This window comes from Leptodactylus fuscus, unplaced genomic scaffold, assembly GCF_031893055.1.
Source record: "Leptodactylus fuscus isolate aLepFus1 unplaced genomic scaffold, aLepFus1.hap2 HAP2_SCAFFOLD_86, whole genome shotgun sequence".
NCBI lineage: Eukaryota > Metazoa > Chordata > Amphibia > Anura > Leptodactylidae > Leptodactylus > Leptodactylus fuscus.
Genome location: NW_027440904.1, coordinates 88,741 through 105,000, shown reverse-complemented (window position 1 = coordinate 105,000; position 16,260 = coordinate 88,741). Strand labels below are relative to the sequence as shown.

Genomic DNA, 16,260 nt, shown 5'->3' with positions numbered 1-16,260 from the left:
CCCTGCACACAGTATTATGCCCCATAGTGGCCCCTGCACACAGTATTATGTCCCATAGTGACCCCTGCACACAGTATTATCCCCCATAGTGGCCCCTGCACACAGTATTATGTCCCATAGTGGCCCCTGCACACAGTATTATGTCCCATAGTGGCCCCTGCACACAGTATTATCCCCCATAGTGGCCCCTGCACACAGTATTATCCCCCATAGTGACCCCTGCACACAGTATTATCCCCCATAGTGGCCCCTGCACACAGTATTATGTCCCATAGTGGCCCCTGCACACAGTATTATGCCCCATAGTGGCCCCTGCACACAGTATTATGCCCCATAGTGGCCCCTGCACACAGTATTATGCCCCATAGTGGCCCCTGCACACAGTATTATGTCCCATAGTGGCCCCTGCACACAGTATTATGTCCCATAGTGGCCCCTGCACACAGTATTATCCCCCATAGTGGCCCCTGCACACAGTATTATATCCCATAGTGACCCCTGCACACAGTATTATGTCCCATAGTGGCCCCTGCACACAGTATTATCCCCCATAGTGGCCCCTGCACACAGTATTATCCCCCATAGTGACCCCTGCACACAGTATTATCCCCCATAGTGGCCCCTGCACACAGTATTATGTCCCTTACTGGCCCCTGCACACAGTATTATGCCCCATAGTGGCCCCTGCACACAGTATTATGCCCCATAGTGGCCCCTGCACACAGTATTATGCCCCATAGTGGCCCCTGCACACAGTATTATGTCCCATAGTGGCCCCTGCACACAGTATTATGTCCCATAGTGGCCCCTGCACACAGTATTATCCCCCATAGTGGCCCCTGCACACAGTATTATATCCCATAGTGACCCCTGCACACAGTATTATGTCCCATAGTGACCCCTGCACACAGTATTATGTCCCATAGTGGCCCCTGCACACAGTATTATCCCCCATAGTGGCCCCTGCACACAGTATTATCCCCCATAGTGGCCCCTGCACACAGTATTATCCCCCATAGTGGCCCCTGCACACAGTATTATCCCCCATAGTGGCCCCTGCACACAGTATTATCCCCCATAGTGGCCCCTGCACACAGTATTATCCCCCATAGTGGCCCCTGCACACAGTATTATGTCCCATAGTGGCCCCTGCACACAGTATTATGTCCCATAGTGGCTCCTGCACACAGTATTATCCCCCATAGTGGCCCCTGCACACAGTATTATCCCCCATAGTGGCCCCTGCACACAGTATTATGCCCCATAGTGACCCCTGCACACAGTATTATGTCCCATAGTGGCCCCTGCACACAGTATTATGTCCCATAGTGGCCCCTGCACACAGTATTATGTCCCATAGTGGCCCCTGCACACAGTATTATGTCCCATAGTGGCCCCTGCACACAGTATTATGTCCCATAGTGGCCCCTGCACACAGTATTATCCCCCATAATGGCCCCTGCACACAGTATTATGTCCCATAGTGGCCCCTGCACACAGTATTATCCCCCATAGTGGCCCCTGCACACAGTATTATCCCCCATAATGGCCCCTGCACACGGTATTATGTCCCATAGTGGCCCCTGCACACAGTATTATCCCCCATAGTGCCCCCTGCACACAGTATTATGTCCCATAGTGGCCCCTGCACACAGTATTATCCCCCATAGTGGCCCCTGCACACAGTATTATCCCCCATAATGGCCCCTGCACACAGTATTATCCTCCATAGTGGCCCCTGCACACAGTATTATGTCCCATAGTGGCCCCTGCACACAGTATTATGTCCCATAGTGGCCCCTGCACACAGTATTATGTCCCATAGTGGCCCCTACACACAGTATTATACCCCATAGTGGCCCCTGCACACAGTATTATGTCCCATAGTGGCCCCTGCACACAGTATTATGACCCATAGTGGCCCCTGCACACAGTATTATCCCCATAGTGACCCCTGCACACAGTATTATGTCCCATAGTGGCCCCTGCACACAGTATTATGTCCCATAGTGGCCCCTGCACACAGTATTATGTCCCATAGTGGCCCCTGCACACAGTATTATGTCCCATAGTGGCCCCTGCACACAGTATTATGTCCCATAGTGGCCCCTGCACACAGTATTATGTCCCATAGTGGCCCCTGCACACAGTATTATGTCCCATAGTGGCCCCTGCACACAGTATTATCCCCCATAGTGGCCCCTGCACACAGTATTATGTCCCATAGTGGCCCCTGCACACAGTATTATGTCCCATAGTGGCCCCTGCACACAGTATTATGTCCCATAGTGGCCCCTGCACACAGTATTATGTCCCATAGTGGCCCCTGCACACAGTATTATGTCCCATAGTGGCCCCTGCACACAGTATTATGTCCCATAGTGGCCCCCACATGACAAAGCTGCTCTCCTCCAGTCTGTGATGTCACAGGCTTGGACTGTCAGACTCGATGACATCACCGCATAACACCTGCCCATGTGACACCACAGACAGTGGGGGCGACTGGCGAGGGCACAATTCACATCAGGACACGGCTATGGGGGCAGTTGGGCAGATGTTGTAAGAGGCTCCTGGAAATGTCAGTGTGTTGGGTGGTAGAGGGCGTCTGGGGGCCCCAGGGCTGATAAGTTCGGGGCCCGTATCTCGGCTCACTTCATCTCCTGCCAGTACTGAGCATGCTCCATACGGTTACTGAGATTTAGCTCCATCTGATCGTCCTCAACCTGCAAGAGACAAGATGGCGTCACATCAGGAGAGCCGAATATCCAGAGCGGAGGCCTGTGACAACGTATCAGCGCAGGGAATGTCTGCACTCAGCAAGAGAGGGGCGGCCTAAAATATTCTAACCCCCCCTCACCAGCCATCAAATACTACAATGTTACCCCCAACCAATGCACACAGCATTGTCCCCCTCCCCCACTAGTAGCAGCATTGTCCCCCTCCCCCACTAGTAGCAGCAGCAGTATTGTCCCCCTCCCCCACTAGCAGCAGCATTGTCCCCCTCCCCCACTAGTAGCAGCAGCATTGTCCCCCTCCCCCACTAGTAGCAGCAGCATTGTCCCCCTCCCCCACTAGTAGCAGCAGCAGCATTGTCCCCCTCCCCCACTAGTAGCAGCAGCAGCATTGTCCCCCTCCCCCACTAGCAGCAGCATTGTCCCCCTCCCCCACTAGTAGCAGCAGCATTGTCCCCCTCCCCCACTAGTAGCAGCAGCAGCATTGTCCCCCTCCCCCACTAGTAGCAGCAGCATTGTCCCCCTCCCCCACTAGCAGCAGCAGCATTGTCCCCCTCCCCCACTAGTAGCAGCAGCATTGTCCCCCTCCCCCACTAGTAGCAGCAGCAGCATTGTCCCCCTCCCCCACTAGTAGCAGCAGCAGCATTGTCCCCCTCCCCCACTAGTAGCAGCAGCAGCATTGTCCCCCTCCCCCACTAGCAGCAGCAGCATTGTCCCCCTCCCCCACTAGCAGCAGCAGCATTGTCCCCCTCCCCCACTAGTAGCAGCAGCATTGTCCCCCTCCCCCACTAGTAGCAGCAGCAGCATTGTCCCCCTCCCCCACTAGTAGCAGGAGCATTGTCCCCCTCCCCCACTAGTAGCAGCAGCAGCATTGTCCCCCTCCCCCACTAGTAGTAGCAGCAGCATTGTCCCCCTCCCCCACTAGTAGTAGCAGCAGCATTGTCCCCCCTCCCCCACTAGTAGCAGCAGCAGCATTGTCCCCCTCCCCCACTAGTAGCAGCAGCAGTATTGTCCCCCTCCCCCACTAGTAGCAGCATTGTCCCCCTCCCCCACTAGTAGCAGCATTGTCCCCCTCCCCCACTAGCAGCAGCAGCATTGTCCCCCTCCCCCACTAGTAGCAGCAGCAGTATTGTCCCCCTCCCCCACTAGTAGCAGCAGCATTGTCCCCCTCCCCCACTAGTAGTAGGAGCATTGTCCCCCTCCCCCACTAGTAGCAGCAGCATTGTCCCCCTCCCCCACTAGTAGTAGGAGCATTGTCCCCCTCCCCCACTAGTAGCAGCAGCATTGTCCCCCTCCCCCACTACTAGTAGCAGCAGCAGCATTGTCCCCCTCCCCCACTAGTAGCAGCAGCATTGTCCCCCTCCCCCACTAGTAGCAGCAGCAGCATTTTCCCCCTCCCCCACTAGTAGTAGGAGCATTGTCCCCCTCCCCCACTAGTAGCAGCAGCATTGTCCCCCTCCCCCACTAGTAGCAGCAGCAGCATTGTCCCCCTCCCCCACTAGTAGCAGGAGCATTGTCCCCCTCCCCCACTAGTAGCAGCAGCAGCATTGTCCCCCTCCCCCACTAGTAGTAGCAGCAGCATTGTCCCCCTCCCCCACTAGTAGCAGCAGCAGCATTGTCCCCCTCCCCCACTAGTAGCAGCAGCAGTATTGTCCCCCTCCCCCACTAGTAGCAGCATTGTCCCCCTCCCCCACTAGTAGCAGCAGCATTGTCCCCCTCCCCCACTAGTAGCAGCAGCAGTATTGTCCCCCTCCCCCACTAGTAGCAGCATTGTCCCCCTCCCCCACTAGTAGCAGCAGCATTGTCCCCCTCCCCCACTAGTAGCAGCAGCAGCATTGTCCCCCTCCCCCACTAGTAGTAGGAGCATTGTCCCCCTCCCCCACTAGCAGCAGCAGCATTGTCCCCCTCCCCCACTAGTAGCAGCAGCAGTATTGTCCCCCTCCCCCACTAGTAGCAGCAGCATTGTCCCCCTCCCCCACTAGTAGTAGGAGCATTGTCCCCCTCCCCCACTAGTAGCAGCAGCATTGTCCCCCTCCCCCACTAGTAGTAGGAGCATTGTCCCCCTCCCCCACTAGTAGCAGCAGCATTGTCCCCCTCCCCCACTACTAGTAGCAGCAGCAGCATTGTCCCCCTCCCCCACTAGTAGCAGCAGCATTGTCCCCCTCCCCCACTAGTAGCAGCAGCAGCATTTTCCCCCTCCCCCACTAGTAGTAGGAGCATTGTCCCCCTCCCCCACTAGCAGGGAGATTTTGAATAATTAATGAGATTCTATCATTAAAAGTCACATTTTTTCTGCCTACCACACAGGAATAACCTTAAGAAAGTATGCAAATGAGATCTCTTGCAGCACTGGGGGCGGGGCCTACTACTCAAACAGCACTGGGGCGTCCTCAATACTGCCAGAGAGCTCTCCAGTGCCGCCTCCATCTTCTTCAGGCGCAGGCTTCAAACTTCTAGGCCTAGGGCAAAGCCGACTGTGCATGCTCGATGGCCACAAGAAAATGGCAGCTTGCATAGTATTTTAAGCGGCCATTTTCTTGTGGCCTTAGGCATGCGCAATCAGCTCTGCCCGAGGTCTACAAGTTTGAAGCCACAGCCAGAAGAAGACGCGTGAAGAGGACATGCCTGAAGAAGAACGAGGCGGCGCTGGAGAGCTCTCTGGCAGTATCGGGGACCCCCCAGTGCTGTTTGAGTGGTGGGGCCCGCACACAAGGCTGCAAGAGCTAATTTGCATATTGACGAAAACTGGGATTTCTACCGAATGACGGTGCAGAGAAGACATGGAAAGGTGGGAGAAGAAGAGGCTTCAGGTGATTCCCATGTGCTGGGCAGAAACAACAGATTAATGATAGGATCGCTTTAGGAAATGTAACAACGCAGCAATGCAACAACGCAGCAATGCAACAACGCAGCAATGCAACAACGCAGCAATGCAACAACGCAGCAATGCAACAACGCAGCAATGCAACAACGCAGCAATGCAACAACGCAGCAATGCAACAACGCAGCAATGCAACAACGCAGCAATGCAACAACGCAGCAATGCAACTGGCCAATCATCATGGGAAAAGCTCAGCACCCATAGGGATGAATGGAAGCCGCCGCTTAACCCCCTGCGTGCCGGCTGCGTCCATTCATTCCTATGGATTTACCGCAATAATAGTGATAATAATAATAATCAAGCGATATGATCAGAATGTGGGCGGGCACTGGGAGGGGAGATGCACCAAGCCCCGCCTACTCCCTGCAACTCTATAATACTGGGGGGCGGGGGGGGGGGGGGGCACTGAAGCCACATGAAGGACAGAGGACCGGACCAAGAAGAACAGGGAGCTGCAGCTGTGCGGGTAAGCAGACACTGGAGGGGGAGGGGAGGGGGATAATCACTGCACAGCATGGGGTCCAAAACTTGAATCAATATTCGGACTCCATACTGTGCAGTGAAATCCGATCTCCGATTATATAAAAAATCCCATTGGCTGGTATCCGGATCGAATGGAAAATGATCAGAAATCAGATTATAAAACAATCCTGAAATCTGAAGATCGGCTGAACCGTACTCACAGTGCGAGCCAGCGAGAGCTGAGGGTCTGCTCCAATGTGGCATCTCAGCCGAATTCTGTGCTCTCTCTGCAGAGCCACGTGACTGCGAAGACTGAAACCTCTACAAAAGAGAGGAGACCGAGCTGAGATACAGCGCAGAGAGGAGACCGAGCTGAGATACAGCGCAGAGAGGAGACCGAGCTGAGATACAGCGCAGAGAGGAGACCGAGCTGAGATACAGCGCAGAGAGGAGACCGAGCTGAGATACAGCGCAGAGAGGAGGACCGAGGCTGAGATACAGCGCAGAGAGGAGACAGAGCTGAGATACAGCGCAGAGAGGAGACAGAGCTGAGATACAGCGCAGAGAGGAGACAGAGCTGAGATACAGCGCAGAGAGGAGACAGAGCTGAGATACAGCGCAGAGAGGAGACAGAGCTGAGATACAGCGCAGAGAGGAGACAGAGCTGAGATACAGCGCAGAGAGGAGACAGAGCTGAGATACAGCGCAGAGAGGAGACAGAGCTGAGATACAGCGCAGAGAGGAGACAGAGCTGAGATACAGCGCAGAGAGGAGACAGAGCTGAGATACAGCGCAGAGAGGAGACAGAGCTGAGATACAGCGCAGAGAGGAGACAGAGCTGAGATACAGCGCAGAGAGGAGACAGAGCTGAGATACAGCGCAGAGAGGAGACAGAGCTGAGATACAGCGCAGAGAGGAGACAGAGCTGAGATACAGCGCAGAGAGGAGACAGAGCTGAGATACAGCGCAGAGAGGAGACCGAGCTGAGATACAGCGCAGAGAGGAGACCGAGCTGAGATACAGCGCAGAGAGGAGACCGAGCTGAGATACAGCGCAGAGAGGAGACCGAGCTGAGATACAGCGCAGAGAGGAGACCGAGCTGAGATACAGCGCAGAGAGGAGACCGAGCTGAGATACAGCGCAGAGAGGAGACCGAGCTGAGATACAGCGCAGAGAGGAGACCGAGCTGAGATACAGCGCAGAGAGGAGACCGAGCTGAGATACAGCGCAGAGAGGAGACCGAGCTGAGATACAGCGCAGAGAGGAGGAATCCAAGCTGGGACTGGCAGATACTGACGGTTGCAGATACTCATCCAGGCCACAGATTCGCAGGTAGCAGCCACCTTGCTCAGGCTCCGCCTCTTCTCGCTGTGTCCCCTGTAGATGCTGCAGGCTCGGATACAGATGTGATGGTGGCACAGGGTGTGAATCATGTGACAGGTCAGGTGACGGAGTATGTAGGAGCGGGTACAGAGGGGCAGAGGGGTTCGGCGTTACCACAGGGCTTGGAATCTGCCGCAAAATATCAGCGATAAAATCCTCAACACAGATCGAGTCTGGAAACCAACAGAAAGGAGATTGTGAGAAAGGGCAAAAATCAGCAATACAGCGCCCCCCCCATATACAGTGCCAGGACAGCGCCCCCCCATATACAGTGCCAGCACAGCGCCCCCCCCATATACAGTGCCAGCACAGCGCCCCCCCCATATACAGTGCCAGCACAGCGCCCCCCCCATATACAGTGCCAGGACAGCGCCCCCCCATATACAGTGCCAGCACAGCGCCCCCCCATATACAGTGCCAGCACAGCGCCCCCCCATATACAGTGCCAGCACAGCGCCCCCCCCATATACAGTGCCAGGACAGCACCCCCCATATACAGTGCCAGGACAGCACCCCCCATATACAGTGCCAGGACAGCGCCCCCCATATACAGTGCCAGGACAGCGCCCCCCATATACAGTGACAGGACAGCGCCCCCCATATACAGTGACAGGACAGCGCCCCCCATATACAGTGCCAGGACAGCGCCCCCCCATATACAGTGCCAGGCCAGCGCCCCCCCCATATACAGTGCCAGGCCAGCACCCCCCCATATACAGTGCCAGACAAGCGCCCCCCCATATACAGTGCCCCCCATACACAGGTCCAGCCCAGCACACCCCAAACATGAGGCCAGAGCACCCTTATATACCCCTCACCTCTCTGGACGCTCTGGATAGATCCATGGAGTCCGTCCCCAACAACAGAAATTTCTACCTCCGAGTCCTTCACATATTCTGGGAAGTGAACGGCGACGCTCCATATTCTCCCGGGGTTGGAGAAACGGTCAGAGGCGCAGTACCCCTGCCTTATACTGAAAGAGAGGGGGGGCGCCACAAATGTCATGTGACCTTAAGAACAAGCCCCTCCCCCAGTACTAATCACTATATAAGAGAGTCCTACATACAGGCACACGGCATCACAGAACGCAGTGAGCTCTGGCTCTGGCCTCAGCGGCGCCTCCTGCAGGTTTATTCTCCAGTCATTTGTCTGAGGAATTAAAAGAAATACCTTCTAGAAATCTCCACAAGAACTCGATCACATGACCATCCCTGAAACCATCATGGCCGGCACCACAGCTCCTGTAGGGAGGGTCACACAACTTTCCCTGGCTCCTGATGTCACAGTATGAAAAGGCTCTGGCAAATAGCTGCAGGACTGGGAAAGCTGGATGACAGTCCCAGGGGAGGTATGAGAGCCCCAGGGGAGGTATGAGGGCCCCAGGGAGGTATGAGGGCCCCTTCTGGAGGACTTAGGGGAGGTATGAGGGCCCCTGCTGGAGGTATGAGAGCGCCTGCTGGAGGTATGAGGGCCCCTGCTGGAGGTGTGAGGGCCCCAGGGGAGGTATGAGGGCCCCTGCTGGAGGTAGGAGGGCCCCTGCTGGAGGTATGAGGGCCCCTGCTGGAGGTGTGAGGGCCCCTGCTGGAGGTGTGAGGGCCCCTGCTGGAGGTGTGAGGGCCCCAGGGGAGGTATGAGGGCCCCTGCTGGAGGTAGGAGGGCCCCTGCTGGAGGTAGGAGGGCCCCTGCTGGAGGTGTGAGGGCCCCAGGGGAGGTATGAGGGCCCCTGCTGGAGGTAGGAGGGCCCCTGCTGGAGGTAGGAGGGCCCCTGCTGGAGGTAGGAGGGCCCCTGCTGGAGGTGTGAGGGCCCCTGCTGGAGGTGTGAGGGCCCCTGCTGGAGGTAGGAGGGCCCCTGCTGGAGGTAGGAGGGCCCCTGCTGGAGGTAGGAGGGCCCCTGCTGGAGGTAGGAGGGCCCCTGCTGGAGGTGTGAGGGCCCCTGCTGGAGGTATGAGGGCCCCTGCTGGAGGTATGAGAGCGCCTGCTGGAGGTATGAGGGCCCCTGCTGGAGGTATGAGGGCCCCAGGGGAGGTATGAGGGCCCCAGGGGAGGTATGAGGGCCCCAGGGGAGGTATGAGGGCCCCAGGGGAGGTATGAGGGCCCCAGGGGAGGTATGAGGGCCCCTGCTGGAGGTATGAGGGCCCCTGCTGGAGGTATGAGGGCCCCTGCTGGAGGTATGAGGGCCCCTGCTGGAGGTATGAGGGCCCCTGCTGGAGGTATGAGGGCCCCTGCTGGAGGTGTGAGGGCCCCTGCTGGAGGTGTGAGGGCCCCAGGGGAGGTATGAGGGCCCCTGCTGGAGGTAGGAGGGCCCCTGCTGGAGGTAGGAGGGCCCCTGCTGGAGGTAGGAGGGCCCCTGCTGGAGGTAGGAGGGCCCCTGCTGGAGGTATGAGAGCGCCTGCTGGAGGTATGAGGGCCCCAGGGGAGGTATGAGGGCCCCTGCTGGAGGTATGAGGGCCCCAGGGGAGGTATGAGGGCCCCAGGGGAGGTATGAGGGCCCCAGGGGAGGTATGAGGGCCCCTGCTGGAGGTATGAGGGCCCCAGGGGAGGTATGAGGGCCCCTGCTGGAGGTATGAGGGCCCCTGCTGGAGGTATGAGGGCCCCTGCTGGAGGTATGAGGGCCCCTGCTGGAGGTGTGAGGGCCCCTGCTGGAGGTGTGAGGGCCCCTGCTGGAGGTGTGAGGGCCCCTGCTGGAGGTGTGAGGGCCCCTGCTGGAGGTGTGAGGGCCCCTGCTGGAGGTGTGAGGGCCCCTGCTGGAGGTGTGAGGGCCCCTGCTGGAGGTGTGAGGGCCCCTGCTGGAGGTGTGAGGGCCCCTGCTGGAGGTGTGAGGGCCCCTGCTGGAGGTGTGAGGGCCCCTGCTGGAGGTGTGAGGGCCCCCGCTGGAGGTATGAGGGCCCCCGCTGGAGGTGTGAGGGCCCCCGCTGGAGGTGTGAGGGCCCCCGCTGGAGGTGTGAGGGCCCCTGCTGGAGGTGTGAGGGCCCCTGCTGGAGGTGTGAGGGCCCCCGCTGGAGGTGTGAGGGCCCCCGCTGGAGGTGTGAGGGCCCTCATGAGGAAATACCACGAAGGCCACAGAGAGACCCAAGAAAAGGATTCAGGTTACCTGGTGGTTGCCATGGTAGTATCATCATGAACTTCCTGTCATGTGACCTCCAATACTATCAAGGTGTTATGAGTAGAGATCACATGACAGGAAGTTCTTGCAGTGACCCCGCCCACAATGATGGAGCACTGACCGATCCGCGGGCCCTGATGTCGGGCTGATCCCCCACCAGGCTGCGAGTGTCGGCCCCTGCTGGCTCCGGCTCCCCAGGACTGTCCATGCGGTGGTAATGGACGCTCGGATCGCTCACTTCGCCATAATTCTCAAACCCGATTGTGAAGCCCCCAGTGATGGGCGGTGGCGGTGTCACCTCATCCTCGCCACATGGGGGCAGCGTCGGGAACCAGGACTGCTGCTCCTCCAGCCAGTTACTAGTCACAAAGCCGTAGGGAGCCTGTGTCCATGGCAACTCAGAATCAGGAAGGGCGGAGCCACTGATGGGTGTGGTCTCAGAGACAACTGAAGGGGTGGAGTCATAAACACTGTGTGGGGCGGAGCCAAATACATAAGGTGGGGCGGAGCCAAATACATAAGGTGGGGCGGAGCCAAATACATAAGGTGGGGCGGAGCCAAATACATAAGGTGGGGCGGAGCCAAATACACCACCAGCTCCACCATGATCCGCCGGGGCCGCAGGGAATTGTGGGACTTGTTCTCCGGGAACAAAACTCGTCACATGATCTGCAAATCCAAAATGTAATGGTGGATCCATCGCCAATCTGCAAGAAAGAAACGGGGGAGTCAGCGCTGGGCTATCAGGTAATAACCCCCCACCTGTCACTGGCTACCCCGAATACTGGGCCCAGACAGCACCCAGATACCGCTAACACGGGTCAGATACCGGAACCAGACAGCGCTCACACGGGCCAGACAGTGCCCACATGGGCCAGATACCGGAACCAGACAGCGCCCACACACCAGGCCCAGACAGCGCCCACACGGCCCAGATACCGGAACCAGACAGCGCCCACACGGCCCAGATACCGGAACCAGACACCGCCCACAGAGCGCCCACACGGCCCAGATACCGGAACCAGACACCGCCCAGATACCGGAACCAGACAGCGCCCACACGGCCCAGATACCGGAACCAGACAGCGCCCACACGGCCCAGATACCGGAACCAGACAGCGCCCACACGGCCCAGATACCGGAACCAGACAGCGCCCACACGGCCCAGATACCGGAACCAGACAGCGCCCACAGAGCGCCCACACGGCCCAGATACTGGAACCAGACACCGCCCAGATACCGGAACCAGACAGCGCCCACACGGCCCAGATACCGGAACCAGACAGCGCCCACACGGCCCAGATACCGGAACCAGACAGCGCCCACACACCAGGCCCACACAGCCCAGATACCGGGACCAGACACCGCCCAGATACCGGAACCAGACAGCGCCCACACGGCCCAGATACCGGAACCAGACAGCGCCCACACGGCCCAGATACCGGAACCAGACACCGCCCACAGAGCGCCCACACGGCCCAGATACCGGAACCAGACACCGCCCAGATACCGGAACCAGACAGCGCCCACACGGCCCAGATACCGGAACCAGACAGCGCCCACACGGCCCAGATACCGGAACCAGACAGCGCCCACACGGCCCAGATACCGGAACCAGACAGCGCCCACAGAGCGCCCACACGGCCCAGATACTGGAACCAGACACCGCCCAGATACCGGAACCAGACAGCGCCCACACGGTCCAGATACCGGAACCAGACAGCGCCCACACGGCCCAGATACCGGAACCAGACAGCGCCCACACACCAGGCCCACACAGCCCAGATACCGGGACCAGACACCGCCCAGATACCGGAACCAGACAGCGCCCACACGGCCCAGATACCGGAACCAGACAGCGCCCACATGGCCCAGACACCGGAACCAGACAGCGCCCACACGGCCCAGACACCGGAACCAGACAGCGCCCACACGGCCCAGACAGCGCCCACACGGCCCAGATACTGGAACCAGACAGCGCCCACACGGCCCAGATACCGGAACCAGACAGCGCCCACACGGCCCAGATACCGGAACCAGACAGCGCCCACACGGCCCAGATACCGGAACCAGACAGCGCCCACACAGCCCAGATACCAGGCCCAGACAGCGCCCACATTGGCAAGACTGCGCCCACACAGCCCAGATACGGGACACGGCACCCACAGCATAATAGAAGATAAAGTCGCCCCCTAGATGAGTTCTGGGATACAGGACACACAGGGGAAGAAGCGTGACAATGTCTCAGTCTGTAGCAGCAGGTAGAAGGTGTGACCTCCCTCGCTGGAGTTAATATATCACCAGCCTGTGCTAATGACAGGAGACGAGCGGTGCCAGGAGCGGCCGCTGTATTTACATTACCTGAACAATGACCACAATAATGGAGAACATCCCAGAGGAAAAGTGACAGTGTGAACAGGGTCAAAAGACTGATGGTGTGCACTACAGCATCAGATAGCCGGGGTGCCATACACTGCATACGGTACGAGAGTACAGGGGTACGGGAGTACAGGGGGATGAGGTACAGGGGTACGGGGTACAGGGGTATGGAGTATGGAGTACAGGGGTATGAGGTATGGAGTACGAGGCATTACAGGAGCCCGGTGTATTTCCCGGCACTACTACCTGTCACTCTGCAGACACCTCCTGTTGGATGAGCTGTGACCTCTGCACCTGGGCGCCACCTGCGTAGAATGAGGGAGAGACTCTGCACGTGGCCGGACCTGCCAGAGGAGAAGCTGCAGCACCCCGAGGGTTAACAGAGGGGGAGGGGTCACACAGGAGACTTGTGATGTGATAAAAAACAGTCCAATGTACAGGCAGAGGGGCCGACACCTGTAAGGAACAGGTCAGGGGACCGACAAGTTGTCAGGAAACTTACCACAGATATCTGGACTGGGCCAGCAAACCTCCCCCTCTGCACCGACTCTGGTTATTTTGGGAGTATCACATGACCAGAGCGAGACGCCAGAAGATTCCTGTACAAAGACAGCCAGAGATAGTCTGCCTGTAACAACAGCCCGACAACATACAGTCTACTGCTCTCTGTTATCAGCCATGTCAGGAGAGGAGAGGCCGACTGTAGGACAGGGGAATACAATCTATTACTATCTGTTATCAGCCATGTCAGGAGAGGAGAGGCCGACTGTAGGACAGGAGAATACAATCTATTACTATCTGTTATCAGCCATGTCAGGAGAGGAGAGGCCGACTGTAGGACAGGGGAATACAATCTATTACTATCTGTTATCAGCCATGTCAGGAGAGGAGAGGCCGACTGTAGGACAGGAGAATACAATCTATTACTATCTGTTATCAGCCATGTCAGGAGGGGAGAGGCCAACTGTAGGACAGGGGAATACAATCTATTACTATCTGTTATCAGCCATGTCAGGAGAGGAGAGGCCGACTGTAGGACCGGGGAATACAATCTATTACTATCTGTTATCAGCCATGTCAGGAGAGGAGAGGCCGACTGTAGGACAGGGGAATACAATCTATTACTATCTGTTATCAGCCATGTCAGGAGAGGAGAGGCCGACTGTAGGACAGGAGAATACAATCTATTACTATCTGTTATCAGCCATGTCAGGAGAGGAGAGGCCGACTGTAGGACAGGGGAATACAATCTATTACTATCTGTTATCAGCCATGTCAGGAGAGGCCGACTGTAGGACAGGAGAATACAATCTATTACTATCTGTTATCAGCCATGTCAGGAGAGGCCGACTGTAGGACCGGGGAATACAATCTATTACTATCTGTTATCAGCCATGTCAGGAGAGGCCGACTGTAGGACAGGGGAATACAATCTATTACTATCTGTTATCAGCCATGTCAGGAGAGGAGAGGCCGACTGTAGGACAGGGGAATACAATCTATTACTATCTGTTATCAGCCATGTCAGGAGAGGCCGACTGTAGGACAGGAGAATACAATCTATTACTATCTGTTATCAGCCATGTCAGGAGAGGCCGACTGTAGGACAGGAGAATACAATCTATTACTATCTGTTATCAGCCATGTCAGGAGAGGCCGACTGTAGGACAGGGGAATACAATCTATTACTATCTGTTATCAGCCATGTCAGGAGAGGCCGACTGTAGGACAGGGGAATACAATCTATTACTATCTGTTATCAGCCATGTCAGGAGAGGAGAGGCCGACTGTAGGACAGGAGAATACAATCTATTACTATCTGTTATCAGCCATGTCAGGAGAGGCCGACTGTAGGACAGGGGAATACAATCTATTACTATCTGTTATCAGCCATGTCAGGAGAGGCCGACTGTAGGACAGGAGAATACAATCTATTACTATCTGTTATCAGCCATGTCAGGAGAGGAGAGGCCGACTGTAGGACAGGGGAATACAATCTATTACTATCTGTTATCAGCCATGTCAGGAGAGGAGAGGCCGACTGTAGGACAGGGGAATACAATCTATTACTATCTGTTATCAGCCATGTCAGGAGAGGAGCGGCCGACTGTAGGACAGGAGAATACAATCTATTACTATCTGTTATCAGCCGATGTAAATATGTATATTCATGTTACCTGTGTCTTGTCCTCGGAGCTCCTCATCCATGTTCACACTTCGCTGTCTCCACCTCCTTGTCTTATGGCTGTCATTCCTGTATTGACCTTAGATAATAAATCTGGTGATAAGAAGTTTCTGCATCTCCTCCTCTTGGTTACACATTACTATGGATAGCTCCACTCAGCTTTTGCAGGGTCCTGCACTGAAAATCTGCCACTTATACATCTCTGCATACAATGTAGAGTGTTTAGTATGGCGGGAAAATAACATTGGTCATATTAAGAATTGCCCGGCAATCACAGGAACAACAGGCTTACCAGGAAATTCAGTGTATCAGATGTTCCTGCAGTCTCACCTGTCATGGCAGGGGTGGTGGAAGTACATGCACCAAAGTCTGCTCCATCTGTAGAGGGCGAGAAAGGGAGAGATCAAACCAAATTATCCTCTGAAGTTATGAGAGTGTCCACTGGAGGGCAGAAGATCCATAGGAATGAAAGAAGTAGTACTGTGTGGCTGTCACCTACACCAGACCAGGAGAGGTTGTATTGTGCACCTGGGGACAGGTGAGGTCAGAGATATATGGGGGGGGGGGGGGTGAGGTGAGGTGTTACGTTCGTGTCTGAGTCCAGACCCAGATTCCGGATTGCAGGTTGCACCGCTAAGGAAACAGGGGAAGGAGACTATCCCTGGCACTACGGTGGCTAGCTAGGCCCTGCCTGCGGGTGGTGGTCGGCTGTCCCCAAGCTAGTCTTGACCCCGACAACTCCTGGCTCTCTAACACGAAGACCTAGCAGACAGATAGGACAAGAGCTATAGGAGAGCGAGGGACTGGGGATACTAAGGGGGTGACCCCTACAGAAATCCAGGTGCAGCTGCAGACACACGGGCTGGGAGGTGCTGGACAACGGACACACAATACACAACAAGGGAATGCGGAGAGGGACAGGGGAGAGGTGAGGAAAGGGTTACACAGGACTGGGAAAACACTGGAACCCAAAACCTCTCAAACCACAAGAAAGTGCCGGGCAAACAGAGCAGAAGGACAGGGTGTGAGGGAACAACCAGATACACAACAGGCAACTCTCACACCACTTCCTAATCTGCTGGAACCTTCACCAAAACAATCCTCCTCCTAGAGCCAAGAGTCCTAAGGTGTAAAC

At 56.5% G+C, this 16,260-nt stretch overlaps 1 protein-coding gene across 1 annotated transcript in view; it reads right to left on the bottom strand.

The window, feature by feature from the left end:
* Nucleotides 1-13,236, bottom strand: part of PIK3C2G (phosphatidylinositol-4-phosphate 3-kinase catalytic subunit type 2 gamma) — a 19,665-nt gene extending 6,429 nt beyond the window's left edge. Inside the window, 7 exon segments of the mRNA XM_075262062.1 lie at nucleotides 2,653-2,723; nucleotides 6,297-6,396; nucleotides 7,373-7,631; nucleotides 8,277-8,431; nucleotides 8,525-8,607; nucleotides 10,683-11,268; nucleotides 13,187-13,236. Of these exon segments, the coding sequence (XP_075118163.1) occupies nucleotides 2,653-2,723; nucleotides 6,297-6,396; nucleotides 7,373-7,631; nucleotides 8,277-8,431; nucleotides 8,525-8,607; nucleotides 10,683-11,261 (1,247 nt within the window). The 5' untranslated portion in view covers nucleotides 11,262-11,268; nucleotides 13,187-13,236.
* Nucleotides 13,237-16,260: the final 3,024 nt, after the last annotated feature.